This window comes from Psammomys obesus, unplaced genomic scaffold, assembly GCF_907164565.1.
Source record: "Psammomys obesus unplaced genomic scaffold, mPsaObe1.curated_primary_1811, whole genome shotgun sequence".
In the NCBI taxonomy this organism is placed as follows: Eukaryota; Metazoa; Chordata; class Mammalia; order Rodentia; family Muridae; genus Psammomys; species Psammomys obesus.
Window position 1 is genome coordinate 3,113,224 of NW_026585987.1, and position 22,405 is coordinate 3,135,628.

General features: G+C 41.9%; 1 protein-coding gene across 2 annotated transcripts in view; it reads right to left on the reverse strand.

Moving 5' to 3' along the window:
• Drosha (drosha ribonuclease III) overlaps nt 1–22,405 on the reverse strand; it is a 108,726-nt gene that overhangs the window by 77,088 nt on the left and 9,233 nt on the right. For both annotated transcript variants that reach the window (XM_055601080.1, XM_055601079.1), the window contains exons 5-12: nt 22,265–22,357; nt 18,934–19,044; nt 17,943–18,174; nt 14,548–14,689; nt 12,151–12,305; nt 8,752–8,832; nt 3,059–3,145; nt 262–348 (exon numbers count right to left, since the gene is read on the reverse strand). In XM_055601080.1, coding sequence (XP_055457055.1) covers nt 262–348; nt 3,059–3,145; nt 8,752–8,832; nt 12,151–12,305; nt 14,548–14,689; nt 17,943–18,174; nt 18,934–19,044; nt 22,265–22,357 — 988 coding nt within the window. The remainder of the gene's footprint in view (nt 1–261; nt 349–3,058; nt 3,146–8,751; nt 8,833–12,150; nt 12,306–14,547; nt 14,690–17,942; nt 18,175–18,933; nt 19,045–22,264; nt 22,358–22,405) is intronic.

A 22,405-nucleotide genomic window follows, 5' to 3' on the forward strand; every position in this document is an offset into this window, starting at 1 on the left:
TTTTTCAATGTTTCACACTCTCAAAATATTACTCTCACACGTTTACTTAGACCGTTTAATGCTACCCAAACCTGTGACTCATTAACGAGACTCGCAGGCCTGCCTGACACACGGCTGCAGCTGTCCCACAGCCCACATAGGTGGGATGCAGAGTAAATGTTAGGAACACCAAAGGGATCTTTTTTGATTTGGGAAAAGACAGAAGGCAGGGAAGGCCGGAGGTACAAAGAAGGAGAAAAGAGGCAATTGGCACATACTTACATTGGTAAGAGGGGCATGTGCAAACATAGAAAATCCTTCAAAGATATACTCATGATCATCATATTCTATAACTGTTGGCCTGTCAGTCTAAAAGTAAAACACAAAAACACAGGATTTAAGTTAACGATACCATTTGCATGTGCAGGAACCCACCCAAACACAAAGTAACTCAAGGCAGAAACAAAAGCAACTTTGTAGACTCAACATTTTTCCAAATATTAGGAAATATGCTAAAAAATTAATTCTCTAGCTTGATGAGATTCTGACTTCAGATCACAAAATAACCGATGATGCTTATTATGTACACCATAAAGAAAACTGAAGGCTATATACAGCTTTGTTTTCTACAAGTTTGTTTTCTTTAATCCCACAACATTACCAGTTCTGCTTTACTGAGCTGTATTTCTAGATGGACAGACACTACTATGGTCAAGACCAGAAGCAACCTAGGGAGGAACTCCGCTGAGGCCTCCAAGTGCCAGAAGCTCAGGCCCACAGCTACATCCCAGGGAGAAGACAACCCAGCAAACCCTGCAGTACAGCAGGGCCCATGCAATGAATGGCCAAGGCTTCAATTACCTGAAAACAGAATCTGCAATTACATGATATAAACGTTGATCTCAACATGAGAGACTCTCTTCTTTATGAGTCATTCTTAACAGCCAATGCTTTGGATATTAAATGCCAAATGTGCAAATGTGGAACAAAGTATGAAGACTGCTAGGCTAAAAGATACTTCTTAGCTAGGTAGTAGGCATCATTATTTCACAGATTACATGGGTAAGAACTGGGAAGAACTAAAGAGTATCCACATACACATTACTTCTTTTGTCAATATTACTGTCACTTTCTACTTGAGTGATTCAGTAAGACTAAATTAAATATTATAAGAAGATTCTGATGAAACAAGAATTAATAATGAATGGTATAACCACTATGGAACCTAGGCTGTTCCTTGCAGTATTAAGCATAGTTACCATATAAATCACCAGGCTCAGTCCTAAGTATACACCCAAACATACAAAATAACACCCAAAAATGTTATTACATTACTTCTCTCTTCCCTGTCCTTTTCTCCAATCCCTCTCATTTCCAATTTTATCTTATATGTAGCTCTGTACATCATGTGCATGCTTGCAGCCGTAGAAGCTAGAAAAGGGAATCAGATTCCCCCTGGAGCTGGAATTACAGATTGTTGTGAGCTGCCCTGTGGATGCTAGAAACCAATCATGGGTCTTCTGGAAGAGTACCAAGTGCCCCAAACTGCTAGATCACCTCCGATGCCCCATACAAATACTCCTATCAGCATTATTCACAATAACAAACAATGGAAACGACCTAAATGAATAGATAAATGGAACATGCTCTGGCCACACAACACACACACACACAAGGGGATACTATTTGGCTATCAAAAGAAACTATAAAGGATGCAGATTGCACAGTTCTGTGGCAGAGTGCCCAACTAGTATACACGAGAACCTGGGTTGAATAAAAGGAAGAAAGAAGGACAAAGGAAGGGGGGAGAGGAAAGGGAGTGAAATATTGATGCATACTACAACATGGGAAAATCTATTTTAGAAAGACAGAAAAAGAAGGAAGGAGAGGAGAGGAGAGAAAGGAGAGGAGAGGAAGGAAGGAGAGAGAAGGAAGGAAGGAAGGAAGGAAGGAAGGAAGGAAGGAAGGAAGGAAGGAGAGGAGAGGAAGGAGAGAAGAGGAAGGAAGGAGAGGAGAGGAAGGAAGGAGAGAGAGAGAGGAAGGAAGGAAGGAAGGAAAGAAGGAAGGAAGGAAGGAAGGAAGGAAGGAAGGAAGGAAGGAAGGAAGGAAGGGAAGGCAGCTACCATATGGTCCTTATGAAAAGTCTAGGCTAGACAAGCCCACAGACACATGCCACCTTGCCACCTAAGGGATATAAAGTTTCTTTTAGGATAAATGTTCTAAAGTTAGACTGTGGTGTTTTTACAAGTCTGTAATTATGATAAACATCATGAATTATACACTCTTTAAATAAGTAAAGCTGATGACACAAGAAGTATAGCTAAATGAAGGTATTAAAATATGTAATTATGAATAATTTTGAAATCAAGACTTCTCAATGCATATAACCAGAATTAATAAATTTAGTAAGATAAGCAGCAATGCAGCATAGCACAGCAGAGATACACACACTAGAGCACACTCCCTGGCCTCTAAAAACCACCACACGACTTAGTACTTCAGCAATTACTTATCCTCGTCTACAAAATATGAACTAATGTCCCAAGGGAGTTATGTGGATGATGTATACACACAGATGTGTATTGGAAAATTAACTATGCCAACCACCTAGAGCATAGAACATCTGCATAATAACCATAATATCATACTGTCACATTATACATTGGATTTTCTGATTTGGCCACAAGACAATAAGCTGTCCACTGACTTTGAAAACACATGGAAATGTCCAACTTTACTCTTCCCACTCCACTGCTCCAATAAACAGCTTCATAATTCACTGGCTACTATAAATTTGGTTATTACATGGTACCAACACAAATAAAAAAGGCTTAAAGCCTAAATGGTGAAGGAGGAAAGCTGAAATAAACAGCATGATAAAGCCAAATTTTACCAACATAATGATTTTAAAAATAAAAGCAATATAAGAAACAAATCAGATGCTAATGTGATGGCTTGTAACAATCCCAGCACTGTGGAGATGAGACAGGAGAAATGATGTAAGTTAGAGGCCAGCCTGGGCTACATAACTAAGTTCCAGGCCATCCTAGGCTAGAATGTGATTTGCTTAGTAACTTACTAAAAAGTTGGTAGGAGGGGAGACGGTAATCCGATAGTGGAAAAGTCGTCCAGCGTTGTTGGTCATAGGACGACAGGGCTTGATTGCCTGGGGGAATAAAAGGAAAATGTTTTACAAATTAAGTAGAAATAAATAGAAAATAATTGTCTTTAAAATGGACTATACTGTCAGCTTCACATCTGGCTACTGCTTTTGTGTGTGTTCTTTCACAGACTAGTAGGAAAAGCACTATTCACTTTACTCTCTATTAGCTAATGAATAAAAAGATGTGGCTGGTGCCCAAGCTTTCCCATGTGAAGTGGGGACCAGACTGACCTGTTATCTAGAGTTCAGTAAGACCATAAGTGTTCGAAGTCTTTACGTTCCCCACCAAATACATGATCTCAGTGAATGAGTAACCGTCATCAGTTGGGTATTTGGGGAACATGGCTAGACCCCCAGCACTCATAGCGGGACTGCTATTTGGTATAATCAGTACAAGTAGGTAAGAGACCTCCGCATCCAGGAAGAACTTAGGAGGCTGGCCATCCAGAAGCCTATTGGGGAGCGCCATTTGGCACAAGAACCAGTAGAGGCTACTAGTCACTCTGGAAACAGTTGCTCTGGGTCTCTTCATGAGGATGGTGGGCCTGCCAGGTCCTCAAATAGTGATACATAGTAGACGGACTACTGTTGTTATGAAGTCTTTGCTGGATTCTTTGCCCTTTCCAGGGCAATCACGCCAGAGGAGCCTAATTAACTCTAGAAGCGATGCCATTAGATCCACAGAATGTTTAGCCAGTGGTGGGTACCCTTTAAAGCCAACTGTAAACCATCTGATCCCAGGATGACTTGATGAGGCCTTTCCCAATGTGCTTTTGTCCGATGGAGATAGCACTTGCAAAGATGTCTGAGTGGCTCCCTTCCTTCCTTACTCTAAGAGCTTAATGTAAGGAGGCTGGTGATAAGGTACAGCAAGTATGCAGCAAGCCACGAACAGCTACTGCAGCAGTATAGGAGCAATGCATGTATGCCCTGAAAAACAAACCTTGCTTTACAATAACATGCTTATTACTTTTGTAGTCAGCTACCAGCTACGGTATTTCTTGACCTCTAAGTTGTAGACTACATCTTTTGGGTACAAACATAAGTGCACTAACATCAGAGGCATATGTCTTTGTGGACTCAGTGTTGTCTAGGGTGAATGCTTTTTCATCTGAGCTAATTGCGGCAGCTGATTCCTTAACCATATCCTAAGTGGTGAATGACAACGCCCCACTCAGCGGAAACACTCTACAGATCACAGGGCTCCTGATCAGTCAAGCAAAATGATGCAACTCTGAGGGGAGCTGGGAGACTTGAGCATACTGTTTGTTATATTTGTACCTAAAGGATGTAGTCTGCAACCTCTCCGGGAAGAACATACATACATTATGCCTGTGTTCCCTGCAATAGCTGTGGCATGGTGAGTGCTGCGCCAACAGCCCCTAGCAAGCATCACAGAGAGTGGCACTCTCTATGAAAGCCATACTCTCAGCTCTCAGCAGCAGTGGGTATGGATAAGGTTTAGTGATGCTGTTGCTTTGCTGGGTCCATCAGCAGATGCTTGTCTAGATTCCCCCACTGACAACAACAGACGTACTCTCTGTAGACAAACTTTTCCTTAGCCTTCTTGTTCACTGGCATCGTGATGTCAAGACCTTCCAGAACCAGCCATACTCCTACACAGCAGGAACCAGACATACGATTCAACAGTCACTCTGCAAAACAGGGGCATACTTCCCACCTGACAATAGTATCCACACTATCCTCCAGTGAATCACCCACTGGAGAGGGGCCCATAGTAGTCTTAAGAATCATTTTACCATATTGTGCCTGGTAGCAATTTCCATAGCAAAGACAGAAAGTACATGTAGAAAGCAGAAACCAGTCAAAAAAGCACAACAAAGCTACCAAACCAACTGTGGCACACTCCAAATTCCCCAAGGAGAGCCATTCACTACTCACTACCCTGATTCTCCCACAGAAATTAGTGTGATAACTCAGTTGCTTCTAAGAATCCCACTTTCCTCTCCAACTATCATGTTCAAGACCCTTGTGTAGTGACTGCTAACAGTGTCCCTAGGGGTGTGTCGTTTCGCCTTCACTTCAACGCACATCATAAACAAGTCTTAGGCACTGCCTAGTGCTCAGGCAGTTTATCCTCATAACACACCATAAAACACATAGCCAAAGTGGGTCAGACACAGCCATGGAACAAATGACTGACAGACCAGAAGGGTCCCTACATGAAACTGATCTTGGAAGCTGGGACATCTGCCCTGCTTTCTTGGACCTGAATTCAACCTAAGGTGGTTAGCAGGTGTTCCTTCACTAAGAAGGTTTAAGTTCTTTGAAATGATTGTGCAGAGGCTTAAGAAAGCTTCCTTTGCACTAAAGGAGTGAGTCTCTTGGAAATCTAGACATGAATTATATCACACCAGCCTTGCATCTGAGACACCTTAGCTCTGCTTCCAGAGAACCAAGTGTGTAGCAGAGAGTATTAGGATCAAGTAAGGTAAGGAAACAGGAAAAAGGATAGCATTTCAAAGCTGAAATACTACTCAACTACCAAAGAGCCCCAACATTGGGAGTAGGTGCAGTACCAATGACTCCTGGAATCAGGTGGCCAAACAACTACCATTTTCAGACTTTGAAAACTGGGGGCTGCACCACTGAAAGAGCTGGCACTATTTAGGATTATAGAGCTAATGGTCTCTACAAGAAAAAGGATCACGGGGTGGTGGCAGCACGTGGCTACAGTCCCAGCACTCAGGAGGCACAGGCAGGCAGATTTCTCTATGAGTTTGAGGCCAGCCTGGTCCACGGAGAGAGTTCCAGGACAGCAAGAGCTATATACAGAAACCCTGCCTCAGAAAACCAAAAAAAAAAAAAAAAGAGAATGAGGGTTATGGATTTTAGAAGGAGATGGTAGGTGATAAATACCCACATTCCCTACCATGCTTTTCAATCCTTAGTCTACCATGAATCACCTGGAGGACTTTCAGATCTCAACACTTTCTCCCTGGCGGCTGGTGGGACTGGAATTTCTCACTGCATTACATCTCCATTACAATATTTATAGAGGTCCAGAGATCAAACTGCTCCATTATCTCTGTGGCACTATGTTATTCAAGCTAGAAACCTCAATAAGGATATATATACTACAGAGGATCAGAGAAAACACCCACAAAAGTTCAAGGACCTACCACAGCCAACACTGTACGCAAGTCCAATTCTCTGAGGCCCACGAAGGCACCGACTCCAGAGTAAAGACACGCTATTCTACCGTTGCCTTCCTACAGTGAGGAAAGAAGCACAGCGTCTGGAGGCTCCTCGGACAGCAAAACCCATCCAACAAGAGTGCTCTTGTTGGCCATGACACAGTGGCACAAACAGCTATGAACAAGATCCTTTAGCAAATCTAGGCAAAGGGCAAGCACCCCTGCCACTGTGACCCAACAATTCAGCAGCTCTTATGGCAAGGTTGGGAAAAGGTGCCGAGAGGAATGCATGGCAGCCCACACTGGAGAATCAGTGCTGGTCCCTGGACCTAGGCGAGGTCATCTGCAGTAAAGAAGTACATGCCTGTGGGGTAGGGGGGTTGCAGGGGTTAGGAGCTTAGTGTACCAATTAGTATGAAAGGCCTGGCTTGAGGAAAGCAAATCGATGTGTCCAGACCTGCACATCATAAGCTAGATTCTGTCAATCCCAACAAGCAATTAGACTGAGAGGCACAAGTAGCAATTCATCTTAAAGGAAGGTGGCACATTCAGAATCGAACATACAACAGGAATGAGGGACAGCCACGCTGTCTGGCAGATAACCCAGATCCCTACTGGCTCCATCACTGTGGCATCAGCATCCCTCCCTCCTCAGCTGATGACGAGGCTGGTAACTAAGGAGATTACGATGAAGGTGGAGGGAAAAGCTCAGGCCTGGTTTATACAAAGGTTAAGGTGGAATGTGGGTGCAAACAAAAGCCATCTGGCTCTAGGATGACTTTGAAAGACACCAACAGAGGGCAAGCTCTCTAGTCCACAGTTACAGCAGTCTCTGATCAGGTACTCTGAATGGAAAGAGAAGTGCCTACAAGGAAAAAGACCAAAAGATGAAGAAAGAAAAGTTTGTGGGAGATTTGAAACTGGGCTAGTGGGAGGGAGTACAATGACTCCTTCATCAGTATGGTGACCATCAGAGAGCAGCTATGGAAGAAGTACTAGAGCACCAGACAAAATGGCTAGGGCAATCATGTCTGCCCCCACATCACCCCAGCATTGACAAGGTGGGCACATGAGTGAAGTAACCACAGTAGCAAAAGACAGCAGCTTCACATGAACCCAACAGCACAGGCCCCAGTTAACAAAGCTAAGCCAGCTAAGCCAGCCTCACGCCAGTGAACATCTATTCAAAAGGCTAGCTACCACTGGCACCACCACATGAGAACAACCTACCCTCAGTAGCAAGCTGACTACCTAGGCCCCTTCTACCTGTACAAGAGCAAATAAGTAGAAGATGGCCCACAGCCATACAGCGGAAACATTGCCCACCCAGACTCCCAGCCAGAAAAAGCCTACTACCCAGCTATAGGGAGAGTAGGCTGCAGCTGCTGGTCCATGCAGTGGCTCCTGTGAGGTCATTCTGAGCTACAAAGCACCCTCTCCCAGGGCCACATGCTTCCTGAGAAAGGCTGTTCTGCAGACCGGGGGACATTAAGGTCTGAAGGCTACTCCAGGCACACGAAAGGGAAATTGGCCAAGCTGGTTTTAACAGGCCCACAGAGAAGCTGAACCACCCCTATTCTTGTCTGAACTCTTCTTCCCAGACACTGACCCCTAGCAATGGGTCAGAGCACCCTACCTGAGGCACAGGAACAGATGCCCACAGAGGAAACCTTGTCCAAAGTCCTTACTATGCTCGCTGACTTTCAAAGATAATTAAGTCATTTAAATGATCATGCAGTCTCATAGCTTTATTAGAGCCCCAAACAAGTTTTAAACAGAAATCAAGAACTTACATATTCTGTGTGTAAGTATAATGTATGGTATCATAAGATGGTAATCATGGGATTAATGAAAATAGCTTGTAAAACTGACAGTAAGGGAAAAAAAATCACAGGAAACTAATCAAAAGAGAGCAGTTAAAAATAGCTATAGTGTAAAGGTGTTCTACCTATTCAGTAAGTTAGAGTGTCCCTGAGAAGCCAAGGCTGGGGTATACAGGCAATGGGGACTCACAGTTGATAAAAACAAAGATTCTAACATGTACTATGGAGAAGATGGAGCACCTGTGGGTAAAAACAGAGTAGGTCCCCGAGGAAAAAGAATAGGAGCCGCCCAGCTTGAATGAGAGCATTTCCCTGGGGCAACTCATAACCACTTACAACAAAAACAGGAAACTAATGCTGCAGTGTACACAGTTTGAGATCACTTAATAATAACACATATAACATATATGAGCCTTCCAAACTCCTTTTGGTTTCTTTAACAACATCCTGTAGTCTACTCAAAGCCCAAATATTTTCCCTCTATAACTCTCAGTAACAGAGTCAGTAACAGGGAACATGAAAAGATTAGTTTGATGCTATTATTTCATTTAATGGAAAAGAATAACAATAGCATCTATGTACTTCTGACTCTTTGGTGCTTCCATAAATCATAACCCAAGCCAGTTACCTCTTCTCCGGGATAAATGCTGTGCCGAATGCCTGTGCGTCTTGCTTTTGCGCTACATTTGCAAAGTGGTCCATCATTCATCTGTCAGAAACAGAATGCAGTTCAGTGTCGTTGGGAAAAATACACACATGGCACAATGATGCCTCAAACTATGAGCTTTGACGTCATAAGTACTAAAGCTCTGGAGAGGCTGTCATGCTTTGAACATTAAACGCAAAGCTGCAAACTGTCAAAACTGTACCATGACATTGCAAGCCCAGGTCATGTGTACAGCCAAGCAGAAAATGTTACTGCCGGCATACTGTTTGCCCCCATTGCCTCCCACATCTGGGCAGAACTTTCTCCTTTCTCTTATTTCAGGAAAAATGACTTTACATAGAGACAGATGCACTTCACATTCGAAAGGTATGAAGAGTTTTCTGCTCTGAAGATGACCTACAGATTAAATGTTTTAAAACCTGATGTATGAAGCAGAAGGGGTACGGGGAATGTCCAGAAGAATTAAAACAAAACAAACAAACAACAACAAAAAACACTTTTAATGCTGGGCAGCTTAAAAAATACCCTCATCCACTGCCCACCTCGTTTCACTATTCTTGGTAAGTAAACAATGTTAAGTACCTCAGGCAGAAAGTAAGTATCAAGCAAAAGAGGATAAACAGGGCAGAGTCCTTCAATTCAAGTAACATTTATTCTAGACAAGAAAATAAATAATATGCTGAGATTGAAAGAACAAAAGCAAGGAAGGAAGGATGTAGCTCCTTTGAGGTGCTGTGGCTGGTCAGGCTTATGCTGAGCAGCACAGAAAAACAAGATGGGCATTCCACACATACCAGCATGCAGGAGGCTGGTCGCCTGTGTGATACACAGGGGCACAAAGCCCAGTTAAATAGAATGGATCATGGATGTGCGAAGTCCAAACATGAGCTAAAATCAAAATCTACAGAGCCCTAACAGCCAGTTTCCAGGCTGAGGAGACGGCTCTGTTGTTAAAGCATTTGCCTTGCGGGTTAAAGACCTGAGTTCAGAACCTACATACACAGCCAAGCAAGGTGACACATGCCTGTAATTCAGGCAATGGCAAGACAAGAGGTAGAAATAGGCAGATCATTGGAAGCTCACAGACCAAATAGCTTGGCCTAAGAGGCAAAGTTCAATAAGAAAGTCTGCTTCCAACAGAAAGCACACAGTCCCGGAGGACCCCAACTGGGCTTGTGTTCTAACTAGCCTCCATGTGCGCACACATTTATGTGCGGAAGTGCCAATTCCAGGAGTTGGTCCAGCATAAATGTACTAAGTATCAACAGTTTGTTTTTCATTCCCTAAACAATGCAGTTTAACAGCTACTGACAAAGTGTTATATTGTATTAGGTATTAAAAGTGATCTTGAGATTTAAAACATAAAAGAGGTGTGTGGCCCTGGATGTTGGTGGCGCATGCCTTGAATCCCAGCACTCGGGAGGCAGAGGTAGGCGGATCTCTATGAGTTTGAGGCCAGCCTGGCCTTTTACAAGACAGTCCAGGACAGCCAAGGAAATCCTGTCTTGAAAAAACAAAAATAAACAGAAAAGAGGTTATGTGTCACTTACATATAAATACTACACTATATTCAATGCAGATCTTGTAAACACCTTCCTTAGACACTGAGGGATGACACTATATTGATATATATTTTCTAAGTTCTAGGGATTTATAATTCAATTAAAATATAGATGAAAATATCTCCTAAGACTTTGGCAAGAAATAGTAAAGTGAAAAACTTAAAACTATTTTTAGCCCTTTGGGAAATCTAAAGCTCCAGGAGGGATAGCAGAAAAATAACATTACTACCTAAAAAATAATGTTAGGATATTATCTGAAGCAACAGCTGGCAAATAAGAGGCTTAATAACTTTCCACCAAAAATCATAACACACTCCTACTGCCAGTCATGGCTCCAGGGGAGCAGACAAACAGCCCACCTTCTTGCCTTCCCCCAGCAGCTCTGCTCTCACAAGGCTCATGTATCCGAGGACAGGGAACTAGGTACAATGCACAGTGCAGTGAAACAATGAAGCCCCAGCAAGGCTGAAAAGAACAGTAACACACACAGCAAGGCTTGTACAAGATGGAAGTGATGGGGTACAGTTTGAAAAACAGCAATGGATTACAAACATCTGTGTAAATTCTGTCACTCTAAATGTGACTCCTTCACCTGAATAAAAAGGAAACTGCTAAGTGTGGAAGCTCTGTTTGGAATATTAGCACACAAGAAGCTGAGGCAGAAAAAGAGTCAAAAGTTCAAGGTCAACTTGGACTAGACATAAAAATATGGTTTAAAATGCACTGAAAATTTTGCAAATGTTTCTACTTAATTCCAAGGCATAACAAAGTACATTTTTCTCAGTCATTTCAATTATATTAACCCTCTTCAAAAAAAAAAACCAAAACCTGGGGATGAAGAGATGGCTCTATGGTTAAGAACAATGGCTCCTCTCCCACAACACTCAGATCCAATTTCCAGCACTCACATGGTGGCTCACAACTATATATAATTCCAGTTGCAAAGAATCAAATGCCCTTTTTCTGGCCTCCATGACCCATACACTTAAAATAAGGTAATAATAAAAAATTTTAAAAGCTCTTAAAATAGCTGAAATCTAACAAGAATCAGAAGAAAATCCTAATTAACCATGAACGGTAACTACCAAATTATCATACAGAGCAAGTAAGAACATGTCTTACTTTGCATAACAAATTCACATCCATAAAAGACACGTTTCATATAGACTGTGTATTTCTAAGATACCATTTTTAGAGTTGAGCCCTATGGCACAAACCTGTAACCCAGACTCAAGAGGTCAGCCAGAGCTATATAGTAAGATCCTGTCTCAACAAATATTTATTTATAGACATTGTTTTTAATCAGATATTACTTCAAAGCCACAATAATTTTTTTTAAAGTTTTAAATGTTCCAGCTGTTCTGTCATTAGTTCACATGCTCAACCAAGAAGAGAATTTACAAAAACCCATGACTAACTAAAACTAAGGCTACTGTGTAGGATGGCTCTGCTCACTACTGAGCAGCGCCTTCCCGGTGAACTGCTTTAAAAGGCCCAGAAGCTCCTTCCCTCCTCCTGCCATTCTTCTTCCTCCTACTGCAAGTTTAATGAACAGCACTGCTACCCTGCTCTGAATAAGGTCACAAATGCTGTCAATGTGATTCAAGAAACAGCTGTTCTGTGCTCACACTTTGCAGCTGAGCTGAGGCTGGAAGGAAACAGCTCTGAAAAATGACACACAGCCCTGGGAGTAAAGTTCCATTTCAGTACCAGCCAGCATGCATCTTCTTAGCCCTGAGTCATAAATGTGATCTGTAGGGTTTGCAACTTTCACAGCAAAAGCATAAAACTGCCGCACCTGGCCCGGGTCGTTGTACCAAAGTTCATCATGAAGTCGGTCAGGGTGAGCCTTTTTGCGTTTAATCTCTGCAATGACATCAAACACCTCCGAATCCGAGCTGCTTGAACAGGTGCTGTCCTCATCTGACTCACATTCAGATTCACTGGAACTCTCTAGAAGGTGGGAGAAGGAACAGCAGAAGTTCATGAGTGTAACAAAATGGCTCTGCAAAGACTTTCAAACACACTAAACCTCTAAAGGTAAAGGGCAGCTGGGATCACTGTTTATTGCTCTAGTAAATTTTTGAAGGGTCACTCAACACCAAACAATGCATGAAGCAATGCCATGAAAAATGTTAACAGTTCAGAATGTTGTCATAATCTAGCTGGGAAAACCACGACAGTATGGATTTCTGTAAAAAAAAAAATGAGGGCTAATAATGACCAATATCAAATAAAAATAACAGTAATAGTGATTTTACACTTTAAAAATGGTATCGATTCAATAAACAGCTAGTCCACTACAAGCCAGAAAGGTCATGGCAATTTCACAGAAGGAGCATTTGCAACTCAGCCACTGGAAAAGAGGAGAAAAGGGTGAGAGGGGATGAGAGGAGCGATGTGGTCAGGGCATGGAGACAGGCCTGGGGTAGACTCAGAGCATAGCAGAACCTCACTGGCAGAGATGGGTGTAAAAGTACCCCAAATGCTAGACTAAAGACTACGCAAGAAAGCAACACTGAAGATCTTATACTTTATCTCTTGATGATACAATAAAAGATGTTAGTCCTTTCTGAGTGTGATGGTTCAACTTGGAACCCCAGCACTCCTTAAGTAGAGGCAGGGGAGTCAAGAGTCAAGGTCATCCTCAGCTACATAGTGAATTTGAAGCCACATTAAATAAAATGAGACTCCATCTCAAAGAAAAGAAAAAGACAAAAAAGATTTTACTCCCTGAAAGTAACTGCATGAAAACAGACAGACAGTTATGATGTGTGAATTAAGCCACAAAAGACAAATATTGTATGATTCTGCTTAGGTGACGTACTTGAAGCCATGAGATTTAGAGACAGAAAGTGGTGGTGGTTGAGGTGGGGGAGAGGGGACTTTCTGTATTTTTGCCTAATGGACACATTTCAGTTTTACAGGATGAAGAGTTCTGCAAACTGGTTGCTGGCAATACACATGTACTTAATAACAAACTAGATGATTCAAATGGCTACGATGTAAATTTTTATTGTGTTTTCTTATAGACTGAAAAGAGGACCAGAAAGTAGCGACATAACAAAATCCTGTATCACAAAGTTTATCTCAGAGAGACAATACTGTCAGTCCCATGTTACATTGGGAAAACTGAGACATGGAGATTCATGACCAAAATCTTTTGCAAAAATCACTTAACACATACAGTCAAGGACTCTGAGCCAGGCTATTTGGCTTCTGAGTCTATAATCTTGCCACTACTGCACGGCATGAGACAAAGTAAATCTAGGCAAGTGAGAGCCAGACAGAAGACATAATTGCATATGGGATGTCTGACTATATTCACTTCTCCAGCTTTTAGCTAAGATCAAGTGTAGTATCATCTCTGCATGGCATTATGTTAGGTGCTAAGGACAAAACGTGGCAAAAAGCCATTTTTACGCTCAAAGATAATAACATCAGCACATCTTGTAACCTATGATCCTAGCAGCCCTTCAGAGGCTAAAGCATGAGGATCACTATTAGTTCAAGTCTGGCCTGGGCAAGATATTAGACTTCAGGCTACCTGGACTGCAGAATGAGAGCCTGTCTCAAAAAACTGAAGGGCATGGAGAGTCTTCACTTTACCTCAAACCTCAGAAATTACACTTAAAAAAATTGACCACTGCCTAGCATGATGGTGCTCGCTTCTAAACCTAACACTCGGGGAGGCATAGGCAGGTGGATCTCTGTGAGTTCAAGGCTAGCCTGGCCAACAAAGCAAGTCCAGGACAGCTAAGGCTATATAGAGAAAGCCTGTCTCAGAAAACAAACAAACAAACAAATAGAACCATGATGTAAAAATATCTATGTGAGTAGATAGAAGCCTTCACATAGGTGGAATGTTTCCTCATCAAACAAGGAGCACCCTGCAATGGAAAGATCCAAGGAAGTACCACCTGCCCATTTTCAAGGGCTTAAGGCACAGGCACCTGCTTTTAGAGGGACACAGGAATACAGGACTTTCTGTTTCAAAGGACAGACAACTCTGCAAGAGATCGACTTGTTAGCCTGCCTTGTACATTCTGGGATATAACTGAGAAAGTAAGACCACATACTTGCTGACTATAGCCAAAAAAAAAAAAAGCATTTCAGGTTGGGACTCTTTAATGGCTATTTCCCACAGGGCCAAGATTGAGCAGTAATAACAGCCATCTTGGCCTCTTCCACTCACCTAAATCTTCATCTAGCTTTGTCTTCGGAGGCTCCCACGGAGGCCGAGCAGCTTTGGCCTTCTCTTGCCTGTTGCCCAACTCTTCCTCAAATTTGTCATATAAGTCACGGAGCCTACTTGTTCCAACGACAGTAGAATCCCCCTTTCCAAAGTAAAGGATCAATATGAGAAACCATATTAACAATCTATACCTAGAACCTTTAACCACAAGATGCCATTTTGAAGGCCCAGTGCAATCAGTATTTGGAAAGGAAACGCCACACACTGACAGGGAGCCTCTGAACCAAACACACACTGCATACCTGGCAGGTGAGGTAATGCACCTTGCCAACACTGAGCAGCATGGGAACTGTTTGCCTATGCCTGTTACATATGACATTTAAAAGATACCATGACCCTTGGAGCAAAAAGAAAGTTTCCTCCCCTCCTCTGTCCCCACAAACATACTCAATAAGCATAAGGCTGCTGCAACAGTCTGCAAGCAGGCCTCTGCTGCTGCAGACTCTCCTCCCAGAAGGAAAATCACTTTAAATACCCAAATTGTTTGGCCTAACAACCGCAAAACGTAAAAAGTAGACCTTTCATATTTAAATGTAAAACCAAGGCAAATTATGGTAATCTGCCACCCAGAAGAGGAAGTGCCTGTTTTTACCAATCCCTCCCCATTCAAGACTCTGACATTCTTTCCACCTTCTCTGTGCACCATGTGTGTGCCTGGTGCCTTGGAGGCCAGAAGAGTTACAAACAGTTGTGACCTGCCACATGGGTGCTTGGAATTGAACCTGGGTCCTCTGTAAGGGCATCTGGTGCTTTTAACTACTATGCCAAGTCTCTAGATCCCTTTCTTCTCTCTTCAACAGTATATTATTAGAAGGGAAGCAGATAAGATACCTGCAGTCTGCATTTGCCCTTGTATCTTGTCGTCTCTGGCAGAGAAGGTGATAAGAATGTCAGCTGTCATAGCAGCTAGTCTTTGTATAAGGAGAAATACAAATGGCTACCAAGTGCGAGGAACCTACTGGAGTCATTAAGCAATCAAACTAGAACCTCTGCATAATAGCCACAAAGAAAAAAACTCTGCCAGACATTTAATGAATGGGAAAAGATTTTTTTCTACAGCTCCAGAAAGGAGCATACTGCCCTTCTGACACCTGGATTTAGCCATTGAGATACAAGCTGAATTTCTAATGCCTGGAGCTGTGAAATGATAAACACTTGTTTTTGAAGCCACACAGCTGATAACGCTTTGTTATGGCAGCAATGGAATCCAAAATCTGTGGAGATGAGGAACACAGATCTGGCAAAGAGATGAAAGGGAAACTTGGACAAGGTACATGCCTGCTGTATCCTATACAAAGACAAAGGTAAGAATACAATCCCTCACAGTGCCATTCTGAACTGTGGAGGATTCTCAAGACAGCGTCCCAAGCCACTAACCAAACGCTGGCCACGGGCCCCCTCTACATACCTTGTAAGAAAACTAAACCACTCATTCAAGTAGCAGTATTACTTCTTATGGAAACAAGCCTAGCTAACAAAACACTGACATCCTGACACAGATAGTGTGATGATTAATTAGGACAATACAAGAAACACGGAATGAAATGTCAGCACCATGAAAGTACTCAGTGCACACTTTCCCTTTACAGCACAACAAAACTAGCTGGCTTTAAAGCCTGCTCTAATTTACCAAGTATCATGCCACCATCATAGATTCCTCAAACCCTTTTCTGATCCTTTTGAGATGCTGGGCAGTGGTGGTAAGATGTCGCTCTCAGGTAACTACACCATTATGAAGAGACACAACCCATATTCTACTTCACACAATGCTGCCAGGATTTCTCAGATACATGTTTTAAAAACTTTAGAAGAGGGCTGGAGAAATGGCTCAGAGGTTAAGAGCACTGACTGTTCTTCCATCCAAAGGTCCTGAGTGCAATTCTCAACAACCACATGGTGGCTCACAACCATCTACAGTGAGATACGGTGCCCTCTTCTGGTGTGCAGACACACATGTAGGCAGAATCTGTATAACTAATAAATAAACCTTTAAAAAAAAAACCTTTACATGCACTACAACACCTGATTGTAAGCCAGACTTTGTTTAAGATGACTTTGTCCAACTACAGAGTAGAACCTAAACGTTCTGAGCACACTTAAGGCAGAGTAGGGTTAACCTGACATTTGGTGAATGTATAAAATCTATCTTGGACAGTTTCAACTTACAATGGTGCTGCTGAAGTAGGTCTGCCCTAAGTCAAGGAGCATCTGTGTTTTCACAAAATCCCAAAGAGCAAAACTCCATCTCACCTAACCTCACACACTAAATCTCACATGGGCAACTTAAGCCCTAAATCTGTAGAGCCACTGTTTAACTCATTTAATTAATGAGCCTTATTCTATATTGACCTTATATCAAGTATGAGATACAGGCCTAATTTATAGTTAATGGGGTTGGCACAATTCTTACAGGAATGTCAAGGATATACTTCAAACAAAATGAAGCCCAAATCTTTACCTTCTATTTAGGAAAACACACAGGCATGCACACACACACACACACACACACACACACACACACACACACACACACACCATAGATGAGATATAGGTTAGAGGTCATGAAATTATTTAAAGCCATTAGCATCAAAGGATGCAGAATAATTCTTTAAGTTACTATATACTCTTGGCCTTTGGTGCTTTCAAAACACCTTTTCTCCAAAACAGTGATTCTCATCTTGAGGTAATTTCCCTTTAGGGAATGTGGTGGCTTGGACGAGAAAGTCCTCCATTAGCTCATGTATAAACACTTGGTCCCTGAGTGGTGGCACTGCTTGGGGCGGATATGGAACTTTTACAAGGTACAGATGAGCTACAGGAAGTACAGGGGGAGAGGGACTCTCAGCACTTGTAGCCTCACCCTGCCTCCAGTTCTTGTTCTTTGCTTCCCACATGCCACTAAGATGTGATCTCTTTGCTGCATCACACCATCCTAAAGACACCCCATCTTGTCTGGTCTCAGACACATAGGTACGGGCCTGGTCAGTACTTTGATTGCTATACTCAGCTTCTTGCTGTAGCCAGCTGCTGCCAGGCCAGTCCCTGCCTTTTTGGACTCTAAGTCTCTGGCACCATGAACCAAAACGACTTTCTCCCTGAAGTTGTTTACGGTTGTGGCATTTATTACAGCAACAGACAAGCTAACGGAACAGATAACAAGCTGACAGGGAACACATGGCTGCATTTGAAGTCAGTTTTCGGGAAAGGTGCATCAAATGGACAGCCACAGATGTGCTCATGATCCGTACAGCACATAGGCAACGTCCACAGAGAGTTATCTGGCCTAAGTACCAACAGCGCTGCATGGAGACACAGGGTCTCTGCTTCAGACCTACCACCTGATCCATGGGGTCACTGGAGTAATAGCTTTCCGAATGTGTACATCGAATCCACACAGGCTTAAGGAGCTCTTCGTCCTCCTCCTCAGTCTTGTCAGGAGGCACCTCCTCTGGCTCTTTTTCTTTGATAGAAGTGTAGCTCTTCTCTTTGCCAGAGCTTTGGCTGTCACTCCACCTGTCTTTTTCCTCCTCCCAACGAGCTCTCTTCTTCTCCCTGCTTGGGGAACGACTTCAAAAGGAGGAGGGGAAAGTAAGTTCTAAAAATAATGGTTCATCGTCTAAGCCACCTGGTGCATTTTCCACCTACGTGAGAATGCCCTGCCAACCACCATGTCAATTTTTACTAAACTGGTGATCCTCAAATGTTAGTCTGCTAGCATCAGAATCACCTGCTTTATCAGTATAAAAATACAAATTCCCTGGTAATAACATTACCAGGCCACAAAAGAAGACAATGCAGCCACTCCTGATGAGATCTAATTCACTAGGATCAGAAAGAAGGAAAAGAAGACCTCCCCTATCAGTGGACTTGGGAAGGGGCATGCATGCAGAGGGTGAAGGAAGGCAGGGATTAGGAAGGGAGGAGGAAGGGAACCACAGGGGAGATACAAAGTGAATAAAGTGTAATTAATAAAGAATTTAAAAAAAAAAAAGAAAAAAAATATTTTCGAAATGAAGATGAAAAAATCTGTGTCTTAAAGATGCAAGTAGTCTGATTTTGATCAATATCGGCTTTGTCATAAAAGCATACTATGTAGATTTATTTTTTAAAAAGAAACTCAAGCAGGAGATGTTATATTAATTTTCAGTTAACAGAGCAGGGACTCATTAAATAATATCTATGATTGAGTTTTAAAAGGAGAAAATAAATGTTTTTCTTTAGACTTCTGATTTAGCCAATTTAATGCCCTAAAATTAAACTTAAATGTGTTGAACTCTGGTGAGGGAAAAAAAAAAAATTCCCAGGCCCCACCCCAAATTTACTTACTGATTAATAATCTCTGTGGGTGGGGCCCAAGGATCTGTATTTTTAATAACCTCCCCAGGTAATTCTGGTGTGCATCCAGCAGGTTCAGCAGCAACTGGTAAGCCATAGCTCCTAGAAGAAAAAAGATACTTAGAAAATATTTGAAAATCTCTACTTACGGACAATTTCATCAATGCAAATACAAGTTTTGAATCTTTCACATACTACTTTGCCAAAATAATTTATTTTTTTGCATTGTTTTTTGTTTTGTTTTATTTGAGACAGGGTTTCTCTGTGGAGTCTTGGCTGTCCTGTCCTCACTTTGTAGACCCGGCTGGCCTCAAACTCACAGAGATACGCCTGCCTCAGCCTCCCACAGCCTCCCAAGGTGCTGGGATTACAGGCATGTGCCACTGTGCTTCAGTGCCCAGTGCCCAGCTTCACCAAAATAAATTTTTAAAGCTTCCTAAAGTGTGGCCTCCGCTTAGCTATAGATTTAGTCTGACATCTAATCCAAAGGAAAAAACACTAACACACCCATCCTTGCTCTGGAAAAACCGACTTGAGTATTACCAAGCCAATCAAAAACGTGGCTAAATTTGGTCCTTAAAATACTAATGTCAAAGCGGGGCATGGTGCCAGGACAAAGGCTACACAGAGAAACCCTGTCTCAAAAAATAAACCAACAAAATAAGTAGACGATGAGGTAAAACTATCTACTTATCTTAATTACCTATACTCATTACCACTGTCACTGCCAGAATCTAGACCGTCCAGGTCACTTCTGCTGCAGACTGGGTACAGAAGAACTCACAGCTGCATGTCACAGAGTCTCAGAGCATCTCTCTCACCAAGACCTGCTCACATGCTCTTCTCAATTCCCCTGCAGTGTTCATTCCCTGCTCTGCTCCCTCAGGCATCAATCAATAAAATTTCTCTACGCATATTCCCATACTAGACCTTTCACTGCCGGGTTCCAGAGAGCATGGATTATCCTATCAAAAGCCCTGGACTTTTACTTTCCCCAATTAAAAAGTGAGTATCACATTTACAACAACACAATACCCAGGGGACACAAAGGTATTGTTTTTGTTGTTGCTTGAGACAGGGTCTCTGTGTAGCCCAGGCCACCTTGGAACTCACTCTGTAGACCAGGCTGGCCTTGAACTCAGAGAGATTTACCTGCCCCTACCTTCCAAGTGCTGAGATTCAAGGTGTGTGACACCACCGCCAGGCTATAATAATGCTGTTTGTAATTTGCTGGTTTGTAACAGTAATAAACAATGGGAACTCTTTCACTTTATTCTCATTTGTGTGGAAAATGTCTGGGTTACATCTCTAAAGGACTAAGCGTGGCTCTTTTGATAGTACAAATCATGTCCATGGAGGGATGGTATTCTTTGGTAAGTGACAGAAGTCTTATATTCCTAAAGGTTTTACTCCTAAGTAAATACTGGTTCTACTTTAAATATTTAATAAGAAAATACTGATATAATCAAACATTGTTAACACTAAAATTCACAATATTAACCTATCTGTGCATGTATTCTTGGAGAAAACTCTCCTAGGTACTCTTTATCACAGCACTGAAAACAACTTGCTAGTACTCATTCTAACTGGTATTTCTATTCCCAAAAGAAGCTGCCTTGTGGCTTTCGTGCCTTGGTTAGGTTCTACATTCTGGATCTTCCTGCTGCACAGTCACAAGCTGAGTCTTCCTTCTTCAAGTGTTCTAGAACAGTTTAAAACTTTTTGGTACACCATATTAAAAAAAAAAAAAATCAGCTTTTTCTATTTTTTCATGATTATTGCCTTAGTTGTTTTCTGTTCTGTTTGTATGAAATTTATGAATTTGTTTTCCTAAAATTCAGCCCACTGACTTCAGGTACTTAGTTTAATATCTGTCCTTATACCATTTTATAATTCTTTGGAAATGTTTTTGTTTCTACGTGTATGTGTTTTTTGCCTGCATGTATGTCTATACACCACATGTTTTCAGTGCCACGGAGGCCAGAAGAGTACGTTAGTTCCCCTGGAACTAGAGTTACAGATGGCAGCTGGAAGCCATGTGGGCACTCGAAATGAAACCCAGGTCCTCTGGAAGAGCGGTTGGTGCCCCTAACTGTTAAGCCATCTCTACAGCCCTCATTTTATAATTCTACTTCACCTGCATCCCTATAATATTCTAGCTCATACTCAGTATAAACATCTTCATTTGTCACTTTAGCTACAGGCTCTTTCAAAGAACCACGCTTTGTATTTATTTATAAATTCAGTTATACTGCTATAGTGGTTTCAATTGCATTAACTTAGTTTATACTTAAATTACTTTCTCTTTTTTATTTTTATTTTTTATTTTTGAGACAGTCTTATCCCACAGCCCAGACTAGTCTAAAACTTATTATTATACCACAGGCTTGCCTCAAACTTGAAGTGATCCTGTGTCATCCTCCCAAATGTAGGGACTATAGGTGTGAGCCAACACTCAGCTTCTTATATCTTTTTTTGTTTGTTTGTTTTGTTTTTCCTGCTTTTCCAATCTGCTACCTATTTTTAAAGTCAAGTGTTCACATATTATATACAGTTACCATTCATTTGGTAATTATTTTAGGATTGGCTCTAAGTGTTTAATGTGTATTACCTGAGTGATACTTCATAGGCCAAAAAAGGAGAATTACTCTTATTTTACATATAAAAAACTTATGGCTTAAAAAAGATGGATAACTTTTCCTAGTAACAAGGCTGTAAGAGCTCCAATGTGTCAGACTCTAGGACCCGCTCTTAACCATCATGATCTAAGACCACAGATTTACTTTTAGACGCAGAAATGATGTCTTAATCTGTAGCAATCACAATCTTGATGTCAGTTTGCTAAAGGGGATAGAACTGAACACTTCGTTTTTTTTTTCTCTCCAACAAATAAATTTTAAGAGTATAATTATGAATTAATTTCAAGGTTTTACATCTCAATGCATTTTTTTTTTTAATCTAAACTTACTAGTTCTGAATTTTATAGCACTCTGGATAGATGGATACACACACATATCCAATTTCTAATTTGGGGACACTTATCAAGATTTTCCTCAAGGCAGGGGCAGTGGTACATGCCTGTGATCCCAGCACTCAGGAAGAAGGCACAGGCAGTCAGATCACTGAGTTCGAGGTGAGTCTGTTCTACAAAGCAAGGATACACAGAGAAACCCTGTCTCGAAAAACCAAAAGGAAAAAAGAAAAGTTTTTCTCAAACACCATCAGTGTTAGCCCTGGGCTTATCTTCCTAGGCCACCCTGGCCAGAGCTGTAATGAAGACATGGCAGACAGAACTGTAAGACATAATCCAACAATTACTTACCTTCCAGATCTCTTATACTCTTTTTTGTAGGATCTTTCCAGAGATGGTGATCTGCGGTTGTCCCGGTGCCTGTGTCTCTCTCTTTCCCGCTCTCTTAGAGGAGATAATACATAGAGCTGTTTCAGCTGAAAGACTCAAAAG